Source organism: Citrus sinensis, chromosome 4 (assembly GCF_022201045.2).
Source record: "Citrus sinensis cultivar Valencia sweet orange chromosome 4, DVS_A1.0, whole genome shotgun sequence".
In the NCBI taxonomy this organism is placed as follows: domain Eukaryota; kingdom Viridiplantae; phylum Streptophyta; class Magnoliopsida; order Sapindales; family Rutaceae; genus Citrus; species Citrus sinensis.
Genome location: NC_068559.1, coordinates 3,370,641 through 3,383,742, shown reverse-complemented (window position 1 = coordinate 3,383,742; position 13,102 = coordinate 3,370,641). Strand labels below are relative to the sequence as shown.

The window sequence follows — 13,102 nt, the reverse complement described above, 5'->3', positions numbered from 1 at the left end:
TTTTGAAAAATATCTTTTAATGATAGCATTCAAACTTTTTATATTAAGTAAAAAGCTATAAAAAATTAACTTAATGACTTAATTGCTGAAAATTTTCATTAAGTTGAAAAAACAAACATCCCCTAACTCAACTAATAAATTATTAAATCAAAAATTTTATTTTTACTGTTGAGAAATTCAACATTCAAGTAACCATGAAAGGTTAATTCATGTGAGAGATTCTAAGTCATATTAAAACAATTTTAATCTATATTAAGGTAACAATGAGGGCAATACAATAAGAGACGATATACTAAATAATGCCGCATTTATTAAATGATATTAATAGTCCCATTTGGTACCGCTGCTCCGAATTTATATTTCTCCTCAAATATTAGTGTGGGACAACTGAATATGAGTGATATATCATTCAGCTGCTGGATGGTCAAATAAAAAATTACTCAAATAATTTAAGCTAAGAAAAGTGTAGAATTGTTGATTTATATGGATGATAGGTTAAAAAAGTTTTAGCACAAGTAAATTAGTCAATTAGAATTTCAAACTTGTAATAAGACAAAAAAAATAAAAATAGAAAAAACAAAAAGCAAAGCAGTGGCCAGTGAGATGATGACGGACTTGAGCCTTATCACAAATAGGATAAGAAACTCAAACCCAATATGAGGCAATGGATTTTAAGCCCACTATACCAGTGCCTCACCAAGGCAATTTGGCCAATGAATTAAACTATTAGCACCGCTCAACTGACCTTATAAATCCACGTTCATATTTAAGGACAAATATTTAGCTTGTTCCAATCGTCTTGTGGTGAAAAGAATCTTAAGTGTGAGAAAATAATTACAAATTAAAAGATTTTATATAAACAGAAAGCATAGTTTATTTAGATAAAGGTATTTTTGATATGAAGTGAAGTATAATTGAAATAGGGGTTTTTGAGTTGGCTTGTTCAAAGGGTTCTAATGGTCCTACTCCCAAAAGAGATAACCCAAAAACGATTAACAAGGGACTTTAGCTTCTAGTTTTCCAAATAATCCATCTTAAGTTTAATAAATACAAAATTCAAGGACCTTAATGAAATCCAAAAAGTAAATCCAATCATGCGTGCGTTTTTGCTTTTGCCTTTCGCTATCTACGAAACGAAACGAACCGAACCAAACCAAAGGAAAGTAGAGGCAGCTACGTAACCTCTTTCGCTTCCACTAAGAAGCAAAGCCAAAGCCACACCGCGTGGGACCCACCTCACATGAAAGATTCTGACTACGGGACAAGTGTTCACACGTGTCGAGAAATTAGTTGATTGTTTGGTGGGGCAAAACACGATAAAAGAAAAGACTCCACCGAAGCGCGCACAGCACGACGCAACACAACACGACACAAACACAGACCAAAAAGTCAATCAAATTGCCCATCAAAATCAATTTACTCTATAAAATAACACTACCAAAGCCATTATTTGAGTGCCCATTTGCAGAGTCCTAACCCTAAAGCAATTCAAAGCTCATACGCTAATCAGATTCTCTCTCTCTCTCTCTCACTCTGTCATTGTAGTAGTTTCCTTCAACCGAGCGCGAAATTTCCTAATTTTGCCCAGTTTTCTCCTATAACGCTCTCTCAGGTAATTTTCCCATTCAGATTTTATCTAAGCAGTCTTTGTATTCACCGATCATTTTGGAGTATTATTACTTATCGATTTTGGTAAGTTTTTGTTTGGTCACCGTTGCGTGTTCTCTTTTTATTTTCTTTTAGTAGTTTCCAGTAAATGTTTCATTTTTTCTGGTTTTCTTTATTCAATTTAATTTCATTTAATCTGATTGATTCCAGTTTCCTTGAAAAAATAAAATTTAATATGTGTTTTAGGTCAATTGGCTGTGGAACTTCACTTCAAATTTTTAGAGTTGTTGTGGATGTTTGTTTTCTTTGCAAATTTTATGTTATTGTCTTGTGTTCTGATCTGGATTTGTGTTCAAGTTTTATGATTAACCACTTTGTTTTTATATTCAACAGCGTTGACCAGTAGTAGTTTAAAGTTAATTAGCATTTAATGATAGACACTTAAAAGGGATTGATTGCTGTCTTGGATAAATTCCGATCACATCTTATTCATTTGGACCATTAGGTATCATTTACTGGATATTAATTGTGAATTTTCTACCGAGTGTTGTTAGTGATGACACTTTTGCCTTAATCGTGTTTTTTTAACTCTTTTCGATAAGTGGGTATATATTTCTTTTTGAATTTGAGTGGTTTGTTCGAGCAATTTATGGAAAAAAAAAAGAAAAAATTGGCTTTATTCCTTTTGTGCATGGGTGCTTACTAACTGTTATTACATACTTGAGTTTGGTTAGGGTCTGTTTGAAACTGCCTAATCTTAAGTGCAAGCAGTACTTGTTCAATTATTCTGTTTATATCCTTTTTTTAAAAAAATGGATGGGATTTGAAAGTTGGCCTTTAATTTGTGTTCCAGGACTTGATTTTTGATATAAAAGCAAGACGTTTATACCCATAGCATGTTATGAAGTATGCCAGTTTCTGGAAATGAAGAGGTGTTCCTTCTTCCGTAGAAATTAGTGCTGAGTGGATTACAGAACTAAATATGTTTACTGATAATTAATTTTCTCTCACTAGATTGCGTTGAAACCAGTTGCCAGAATGTCTAGTAATTATGCTGCAGGTGTTCCTATCAAGAAAAGAAGATTTCCAATAATCAGACCTCCTTCTCCCACCCCTGAAGAACAATCTTCAATACCATTGGGAAATGAGTCGGTGCAAAAAGAAGATTCCAGCCAGTCTCAGGGGTCAGTTTTATCAAATGCTATTATTCCAGAAAGTTCACCTGCTTTATCCGATGCCAAAAAGGATTCTCTACACGAAAAAGTCAAAGGTAATACTGATGAAACCAATGTTAACATGGTTGAGAGCATTGCTAGCAGTGTCAGAGTCAAGGTTGAAGATCCAAGCCCTACTATAGCGCACCCTGCTTCTAGGGCTGATATTGACGGCAATGAGAAGCTTGTGGCTGCCCAGAAAATTGCAAAAACTGAGTTGAACTTATCACCTGGTGGAACTCCTGCACTTAACACAAGGGAGGATGTATCTAGTGAAGGAAAGGTGGAGAGAGAGAGTGATTCAAAACTATCAAAAACTTCTGGAATTACTGAGTTGTCATTAGGTATAAATGAACATCTATTTTCAAGTATGGTAGGTCAAAATGGTGCAGGCAGTTGTCGGTATAAAGAGAAGGGAGAGCCAGTTTTGTTGAGTTTGTCTTCGAGCAAGGGTGAAAGTAGTAATCAGTGGAAAAGTAATACTTTTGAGTTGAACACTGGTGGTGCTAATAAGTGTACCAACAGATCCAATTGGGACTTGAACACGACCATGGATGCATGGGATGGTTTCACGGTTGATCGAGTTTCAGGTCAAAAAGTTGCGGGTGGGTTTAATTCAATTACTGGCACACGTGATATAAAGCCTTTGATTTCCTCCGTTGGGATGGTTGGTGGTAGCATTGGTTCAGGAAAGCAAATCCTTGGAGAGAGTGAGAGCAGATCCAATGCTGCCACACTGCCTGATCTGTCTAGCTACCATTGCAATTCTGAGGATAGTCTTCATTTAGGGCTCAGTCCACCCTCTCTTCTATCAAACGTCAATGAAAAGCCTTCCAGATCATCAGCTCTGCTGAATTCGGGTGGCAATATTTCTGACTCGTGCTTGCGCCAAGCATTTGTGCTGAGTGGCAATTTGAGCAAGGTTAACATTAAGACAGTCAAATCAGAACCTCAAGATGAGAGCACCAAACATGATTTTAAGGGTGCTACAGCTATTCCTAAGGAAATAGATTTTAGAGCAGTGAAATCTGAATTAGTTGAGAGATGCAATCCTGAAGCCTTGAAGCCTTCAACTAGCACCGTGAGATCAGTTGATTCGAGGTCCATAAAACCTGAACCCGTTCATGAGGGTATGCAGGAAACACTCAAGAAAATAGAGGGGACATCAAACCATTTGGGTAAAATGATGCTAAATGGTCAGAATATTATAGTAAAAACTACTAGCTCTGCTGACTTGTCTATAAGCAGTGGTGATCTATCAAACAGTTTAGGTCATCCTTCAAGCAATGAGAGATCTCAGTGTAGTGAGGAGGTGCCTCAGGATAAAGATGAAAGTGCTAAGTTGCTTGCTACAGATACAATGTCTGCATCTGTGGGTCATGATATTAATGAAGCAAATGTTTCTGGAATTGTAGATTCTACAATAGCTGAAGACAAAATTGTCGATGATCCTGGACAATGCAGATTGAAAAATACGAATGTGGGCCCCACTCCCCCTGATTCAATGGGAAATGGTGAGGGTTCAGCAAGTGATGATGAAAAAATAAATCTGTCAGGTGATATGCTCGAAGAAGATTCTTATGGTTCTGATTATGAGTCTGACGGTAATCTTGATTTAGGAACAGCTATGGATACAGAACAAGATGGGATCAGAGAGGAAGACTTTGAAGATGGTGAAGTTCGAGAACCACTGGCTGATACTACTATGGAGGAACCCACTTGTGAAAAAAGAGAAGTAGAGCCGTTTAATAGTGATGATTCTCATAAAGAACAAATGAGTTATGTGGGACTTCCAAGTGATGATCATCCCACATCATCTTATGTTGAGAATAAAGACAGCAAGACAGAAGAGCCCAGTGAAGCAAATTACAATATTGTAAACAAATTTTCTGAAACAGCTCATGATGAGAAGAAGCCAAATGAGGATGCAGATGATAAAGATCATGTTTTGCAAGAATCACAGGCAGTTGAGATGCCAACCAATGGAGTTGCAAATTGCCCAAGGAGTGAGGAGACTGAACAGTCAACTGATCAAGCTCCAGGTTCGAGCCAAGGAAATTCGGCGACTGTTGTTCAAGGATCGGATGAGGATACTAAAAACACTGATGTAATTGATAAGAACATTTCAGCTTTGCCCAAGGTGGAAACATCTTCGAATGTTGATGATGCAACTAAGGATGCCAACAGTGGAGGTCAAAAGAGCCGTATAATAAACTTGCGAGCTTCAATTTCATCCTCTCCTGGTGAAACAAGGACTATTTCGGCCAGATCTTTGCCAGCTAGGGCTGGAAGGGTACCTGATGTGGCACTCGAGGAGGATAAATTATGTCCCAGAGGGAGGTGATTATTATTATTATTTTATGTTCCCCCTTGTTTTCGTTGTTCCTTTTTTACATTGAGTGATGAGTTATTGTCTTATTCTTGTTTTGGACTCCGTTTTGCAGAGATGAAATCTACACTGGTGATTCCCGTAAATTGTCAAGAGATAGGCATCAAGATCAATCATCTAGAAACTCTAGATTTAATTTTATGCGTGGCAGAGGGAGAATTTCCAGTAGGATAGACACTGTGCGTGGTAATTGGGATTCTGAACGAGACTTTGCTCCTGAATTTTATAATGGTCCGGCAGAGTTTCGTATTCCCAGGCACAAATACGCATCGCAGACTGATATTGAATTTAATAGCTATAATGGTGGGCTCAGTGGTGCTTTTGCAGGTACTTGTAGGGGAGGGAGGAAGCCTTTGAACGATGGGGCGCCAGTTTTTCGTCCAAGGAGGCGATCCCCAGGAGGGAGAGGGGGGCCTCCTGTACGTGGCATTGAAATGGATATGGTTCACAGAATTCCAAGAAATATTAGCCCAAGTAGATGCATTGGCGAAGGTAGTTCTGAATTGGTTGGATTGAGGCATGGTGAGGAGTTCATGAGGGGTTTACCTAATGACAACTCAAATCCCATATATGCACACCCCCAAGCTTCATTTGAGGGAATAGACAGTCAGTTTGTCCGAAGTAACAGGAATTTCTTATCCGTACAAAGAAGGGGCCTTCCCAGAATTCGTTCAAAATCTCCAGTTGCTTCTAGGACTCACGCACCTCGTACATGGTCTCCTCGGAGAAGATCCCCGGATGGTTTTGGTGGACATTCTGAGTTTCCCAACCAAAGATCTCCTCCAATGTTTAGGATGGAGAGGATGAGGTCTCCTGATCGTTCTTGTTTCCCTGCAGAAATGGTAGTTAGAAGGCATGGTTCTCCGTATATGTCTAGACAATCTAATGAGTTGAGGGATATGGATTCTGGTCGAGATCTTGGTCATCCAAGGTCTGTCATTCCTGATCGGAGTCCATCCGGAAGGGTATTACTCAGAAACCCTAGGGGACTTGACATGTTGGATCCCCGTGAAAGGACAGCTAATGATGATTTTTTTGGTAGACCCATGCGTTCTGGCCGATATCAGGAGCTTGGTGCTGATGGAACTAATGAGGAGAGAAGAAGATTGAGTGAGAGACGGGGACCTGTCCGTCCTTTTAGGCCTCCTTTTAATGGTGCCGAGGGCGAGGATTTTCATTTAAATGCAGAAAATGGCCCTAGGCCTTTTAGGTTCCATCCAGAGGATGATTCAGATTTTCACAATAGAGGTAATCTGAGGGAAAGAGAATTTGATAGAAGGATTAAGAATCCACCTGGGAATGCACCTAGGAGAACCAGAAACATTGAAGAGCAGGAACAGAATTTTAGGCATCCTGGGCATTTATGGCGTGATGAAAGGTTTGATGACATGTCAAGGATAAAGAGGAAAAGATTTTGAAGTGACATGCTATGAGTAAGGATGCTGGACACATACTAGGAGACAATAAATTATGGTAATTTCTAGCCCTCAGGATATTGTATTCCCCAAACCTCAAGACAAGATGCTGTTCATTTTTCATCTCAGATAAGTTGTGAGAGCAATCAAATACATCTACTTGCATTGGTCCAGGACTGGATGGCTGCAGTGAGTTATTGCATGTATATATAGTTTGTTTCTTCTAGTCCCATGGTGGCTAATGATTTCTTGAAACTTAGTTCTGGTACTTATTCTACAATTTCGGATTTCAACTGCAGTTCTTTAAGTCTCATTTGAGGAAGTTCTGTATTTGTCATAAACTATGGTGGCACATTATATATGTTAAGGGTCATTTGCTGCGGTCAGCATCTGTAAATCTTCAGTGGATATCGTTCTTAACTCCAATATTGCATCTTGTCTTGGCTGGCAGAACATGTATGCTGGAGGAATTATTGAAACTTTGAACTAATTTGTGAGCCATCAATAAAGTCAAATTGCCTAGTATTCGCTATGCTTCTTGACATTCTTATTATCGTGTTGTTCATGAACCTTCCAATTTCTGCTTTTGAGGTATGCTTATACTCATTTCCGAATGTGAGGAGAGAGAATACAGTTATGGCACCAAGCTTTCATAAAGTAATTTTCTTATGATCTATCTTCATAATCAGTAAGAATTTGCTGGCTTAAATATGGATTGTACATATTTCTTAACTGGTGTCTTTGTTGAATTTGCACGATGTTTGGTGGCTGAGGTGCAGCATATCAAATCTTCCGTGTTTTTCTTTTGCCATAAGTGGTGGTGCTTAAGCATTTTCATCCAACTTTTTCTCTGTATTTGAGGCTTTTGGTCATATGATTTAGTTTATGGAAGGTCTATGAACTCCAAAGATGTAATTGGTGAGTGGTTGTTTCCTGAGTAGACTGTTCTCTTGCATTTCCCGGATTCTTGAATCATGGTTGCCACATATTACTTGTACTGAAGTTCCGGTCGTCAGTGCTGATGATTTCTGTGCTTTCTGGAGCTGTATGGTCTTGCACTAACCGATAATCAAGTCTTGTCCTGATTTTGTATGTTGCAAGTATAGTCAGAATGGTTTCTGTTTTCAGATGCCTATGTGAATGGATTACTGGGAACTCTGGTGTGACCCTTTTTTCAATTTATATGTGGATATGCACCTGAGATAGACTGGAAGACTAACTCTGAAGATACTAGTGATCTGAGCAATTCGAATGAAGGTACTGCATTGGCAATGCATAAAGTGGCTGCTATGGATGAGGTAGTGAACCTTCCCCTTGCTGGGCTTGAGAGTCATTGTAGACATAATGGATAGTCTCTTTTTGGTGCTAGAGAAATGATGGTTGCACGATTGCTCAGCATGGAACATGCAGCAATTGCTAAGTGTTCCTGCTAAGCATGGAACGCGCAGAAAATCAGAGGTGGTATGAACTTGATGGGGATCAATAAGTCTATTACTATTACAGTTGTCGATTGATTCTGTATGAGATATTCTTGTTATTTTCCTGAGATAATCTTTGAGCATAGTAAAAACTCAAAGCTACTCCATGGTAGCTACTGATAATGGTTGGTAGTTTAAATCAAAGCTGGTTTTTTTAAATCATTGGCGAAATCGTTGACTTTCTTGTTAGGGATTAGTTTTTCATTTTGCCATTGAGAGGAAATTAGGTAAACAGTGGAGGAGCAGTAGAGGATCGGGTCTCAGGAATCAGGATGGTTTGAACTTCTTTGAAGTGAAAAAGGTGTCAACTTAAACCTATTATCATCTAATAAACTACAGCAGTAAGAATCAAGTTGACTCTTTCACATCTATAGTGAATCTTCGCATCCCATTTTTCCCTTCGTTTCAATTGATGTGAAAGTTTGCACAGTTCGAGTTAGCCTGGAGCAAGGCCGATCCAAAGTTCCGCTCTTCCCTCCTTAGTGAAAGAACTGTAATTGTATACCAATTTGATTGGTGTATGGTTTCGACAACAATAATTTGAATTTCTTATGATTTTTTTAATTGAAATCTTGATTGCTTTTCCTTGATCTCCTTTCATGCTCGTGTCACGGAAAATTCCAGCACAATTGAGTCATCATGAAGATCATTACCATTTTTCGCAAGCCAATCTAATATTTTAGGTGCTGGGACTCGTTGCTTTTTGTGGACGAAATGTAAGTCCTTGTGCTTACTTGTCATTTAACTGGTCCAACTTGAGCATGAATCATTTAAAAACATCTCACTTTACAGCTCATATGACGCTGATTTTACACAATGCAGTTAAAATCAATCCTCATATATTACCAAGCAAAATAACAGAGAATCTATGAGTAAATTTCATTACATAATTAATTTGTCAAAATTTTAATAACAGGCTGAATGTATAGAGATCTAAATCTACAAATCTATGCATGAGAGAATCATAAACGTAAAACAACGTTTACTCTACGACCCAACATGGGAATAGTCGAGAAAAATCAGTAAGTTATCTCCTACTTTTCTTCTAATCCGGCGGGTGTTGCTGATACAATTGAAAAACCAAACCACTCGCTTAGGCTTACAAGTGAACAAGAAATACATAATCCAACAGGGCGAAATCTACGACGGCAACTGGTTGCATGTAGCCCAAACTTACGGCCAGGAAGGTTGCCAATGTCCTGACATTTTACAAACAAAATATGATAAGAGATTACAATACACATTGTTTCCTTCGGCGTTGCCTCATTTGCTTTGCTTCTTCACTTCACTATGGAGGGTAACTCCCATTCCTGTCAATGTGTAACATTATACAGGTTTTTTCAATGATACCTTCGCATAAAAGTGCCCTTCTCTTCTGACTTCATAGATAGACAACTACGTTAACTTTCTTCTGATTACCCAAAAACAAGGTATTGAATAAGCTTGATAAAGGGGATAGAATTTATAGTTCATCAGTCAGATTTATATAACTTCTAGTCTAAATAGTTATTATGTTTATGTTCAGCAAATTTCATATACAAGGGACACACACCCTGCTCCATTGCATTGCACATACTTCTAGGAAGATATTGAAGGAGAATTCATTAGCAAGACTGACCATAAAGATTCTAAAAGAGTCCCATCATCTACTTTCTCGTTAACAAATAACATAAGCTTATAGACAGCACAAATTCCCTTTACGTTTCATAGATAATTTCAGAAAATTGAAAGAATAGACTGCAACGCCAAAACTAGAATATTGCCTTTAGGACTTGGCAACCGACCACCATCAAAAATAGCATAAAAGTTCAGCAAATTGATGCAATTATCTGGTAGCCCTATTCCATCGAACAAGAATTGGACAGTAACAGAATAAGATAATCACAGTGACAACTAAGTGAAGTTCCAGTTTTCTTATGATATTACGACATCAACAAAGTTCCCAAATGCCTTAACACATACACGACTACTCAATGTAATACAATGTATAGAACAAACAAACCACTAAAAAACTGCACTCAACTGAACCATGTTCCTAACTCTTCAGTTGACATCCCCTTGTAGTTTGTGTACGCATGTTTCCCTTTCACTACATAATAAGCTACATTAATATGTTACACTGCAACTTCTGTAATTACACTGTTAATGCAGAGGCAGATTTTTAGCTATAAAGAAGCATAACAATATTGGAAATTTGGAAAAGGAAATTGAATCATTAATATGGGACACGGTGAAGGATCGTGAGCATTAATGTGTAGGGGCATCGTTATCATGCAGTTGATATTGGAGGGTGCTGCTGTCAATGATCAGAGTCTTGGCAAGGATTCATCAAAGAGATACATAGTTGGTAATTGCAAGAACATTTATTTTTCTGGCCAGGAATCCAAAAAACAATAGTATAACTCGTAGAAGAACAACTGCACACGCTACACAAATCAAAGCACAATACTACATTACCGTAATTAGTTGTGCCCATCACAGGAACCGGAGCACGCCGCTCCTCACCGCCAAGAAACAGCACCCGTTCCTATGGAGGCACACCTAGTACCGAAACGAATCTACTGCAACGATTAATCTACACATACTAGGAGAACCAGAAACATCGAAGAGCAGGAAGGGAAGTTTAGGCATCCTGGGCACGTATGCCGTGATGAAGGGTTTGATGACATGTCAAGAATAAAGAGGAGAAGATTTTGAAGCGGCAAATGCTATGAACAAGGAAGCTGGACACATACTAGGAGACAATAAATTATGGTAATTTCCAGCCCTATCAGGATATTGTATTCCCCCAAACCCCAAGACAAGATGCTGTTCATTTTTCATCTCAGACAAATTGTGATAGGTCCCAATAAAAAACGTTCAACAATGGCTAAGTTTATATTGTTCTACTTACGGTGAGAACGACCAAGAATAGTACTTTGAGATAATTTTCTGTATAATCTTTTTATTAATTGTTGGAGCTTATTTGTAGTAGTTAATACAAACACTACTAAGGATTTGTAGCCACAATTCACTGTTAAAATCAATTTAAATAACTGAGCAATCTTAAATAACAAACTAGAAACAGAAATAGAATCCCACTTAATTTGATTCTCCACACGATCCGCAACGTGGCTTGACATGGTAATTTCCTTGCCTTGCTCCAACAAACAACTACTCTTTAATCCATACGTAAATCAGTCTGGCATGGTATTGCATGCAACATGCATGACCGCATGCATGGCTCGTATATGTAGTTAAACTTATGAACCTTTGTTGACCTCCGTGGCTCCCTTTCCTTATCAATACCCTCCCCTTGAAGTGGACCCTTGTCCTCAAGGGTCATGTGTGGAAATTGTTGCTGTAGCAATGCCGTGTCTTCCCAGGTTGTTCTCCTTTGTCTTCTTCTCCAAGTAGTTCCTCTGCAACTTCTTCACAAGTGATCTCGTTGGTGTTGTTGTAGCTCTCGAGAAGTAGAAATTGAGGCCCTTGACATTTATGACCCGTAGTGAACCGTTCGTTGTAAGTGAAACACAGTCCCTGTGCTCGTCGTCGTTGCATTTCATCCCTTGGTAATCTTTTGATAGGTGCGGTTGGTGGTGCTCGAGTAGGTGACGGTGCGCGGTTGGAGGGTGGTTGCCACAAGAATTTCTTTTGTCTTGATAGTTAATCATCCTTCATGCGGGCCAAGCTGATTGTTTCCTTCAGTGTTCTTGGTTTGAACATGCGAATTTCCTCGAATATCTCTGGCTTTAATCCTCCCATGAATGTACCCACAAGGGCTTTCTGTGTCCAGCCATGAACTCGGTTGCCAAGCCTTTCAAATTTCCTTTGGTAATCACGAAGGGAACCTGTTTGTCTCACTCTAGACAAGGCTTCATCAAAATCTTCACATTCTGTAGGACCAAAACGAGCCCAAAGTTCTTCTGTAAAAATTTTCCATGTCACCACTCGTTCTTCTTCGCGGTAAGCTTGTCGTAGCCATTGCCACCATTGGTTGGCTTCTCCCTCAAGGTGGAAGGATGCTAACGATACTTTCTGGTCATCCGTTGTGTCTTGGTATTCGAAGAACTGCGTCACTCGATTAAACCACTCGGTTGGATCATCTCCAGAGTAGCGTGGAAATTCTAATTTCGGCATTCTGGATGAAAGGTGTTGTCGTCCACCTTCATTCTTCTCATGGTTTGGGCGTGATGAGTCAATTTGATCATGAGTACTGTGACTTGATGCTCCTTTGGATGCCATAATTGTTTCGGTCAATTTGTTGAGTGTTTCTTCCAAGTGTTGTAACTTGCTACTCATTCCAATCTCCATTCGTTGCAAGCCATCCTGCAAACTGCCAAGTTCAGCTTCCAAGAGTTTGATTCTCTCTTTGTTAGTTGCCATTGTTAACCCCGCTCTGATACCAATTGATAGGTCCCAATAAAAAACGTTCAACAATGGCAAAGTTTACGTTGTTCTACTTACGGTGAGAACGACCAAGAATAGTACTTTGAGATAATTTTCTGCATAATCCTTTTATTAATTGCTGGAGCTTATTTATAGTAGTTAATACAAACACTACTAAGGATTTGTAGCCACAATTCACGGCTAAAATCAATTTAAATAACTGAGCAATCTTAAATAACAAACTAGAAACAGAAATAGAATCCCACTTAATTTGATTCTCCACACGATCCGCAACGTGGCTTGACGTGGTAATTTCCTTGCCTTGCTCCAACAAACAACTACTCTAAAATCCATATGTAAATAAGTCTGGCATGGTATTGCATGCAACATGCATGACCGCATGCATGGCTCGTATATGTAGTTAAACTTATGAACCTTTGTTGACCTCCGTGGCTCCCTTTCCTTATCAAATTGTGAGAGCAATAACAAAGACATCTACTTGCAATGGTCCAGGACTGGATGTCTGCAGTGAGTTATCATGTATATATAGTTTGTTTTCTCTAGTCCCATGATGGCTAATGATTTCTTGAAACTTAGCTCTGGTACTTATTCTACAATTTCGGATTTCAA

At 38.8% G+C, this 13,102-nt stretch overlaps 1 protein-coding gene across 1 annotated transcript; it reads left to right on the top strand.

Annotated features, from left to right (window-relative positions):
* Positions 1–1,431: 1,431 nt before the first annotated feature.
* LOC102613001 (uncharacterized) lies at positions 1,432–7,151 on the top strand. The gene is made up of 4 exons (XM_006485927.4): positions 1,432–1,612; positions 2,462–2,540; positions 2,623–5,162; positions 5,267–7,151. Exons 2-4 carry the CDS (start codon positions 2,517–2,519, stop codon positions 6,627–6,629), a joined length of 3,927 nt encoding a protein of 1,308 aa, XP_006485990.1. The 5' UTR covers positions 1,432–1,612; positions 2,462–2,516; the 3' UTR covers positions 6,630–7,151.
* Positions 7,152–13,102: the final 5,951 nt, after the last annotated feature.

Excerpts from the sequence above, each read along its gene's own strand:
- LOC102613001 (XM_006485927.4), top strand. The coding sequence starts at position 2,517 with ATGCCAGTTTCTGGAAATGAAGAG. Across the intron at positions 2,541-2,622 it reads CAGTTTCTGGAAATGAAGAG|ATTGCGTTGAAACCAGTTGC; the intron begins GTGTTCCTTCTT and ends TTCTCTCACTAG. Across the intron at positions 5,163-5,266 it reads AAATTATGTCCCAGAGGGAG|AGATGAAATCTACACTGGTG; the intron begins GTGATTATTATT and ends TCCGTTTTGCAG.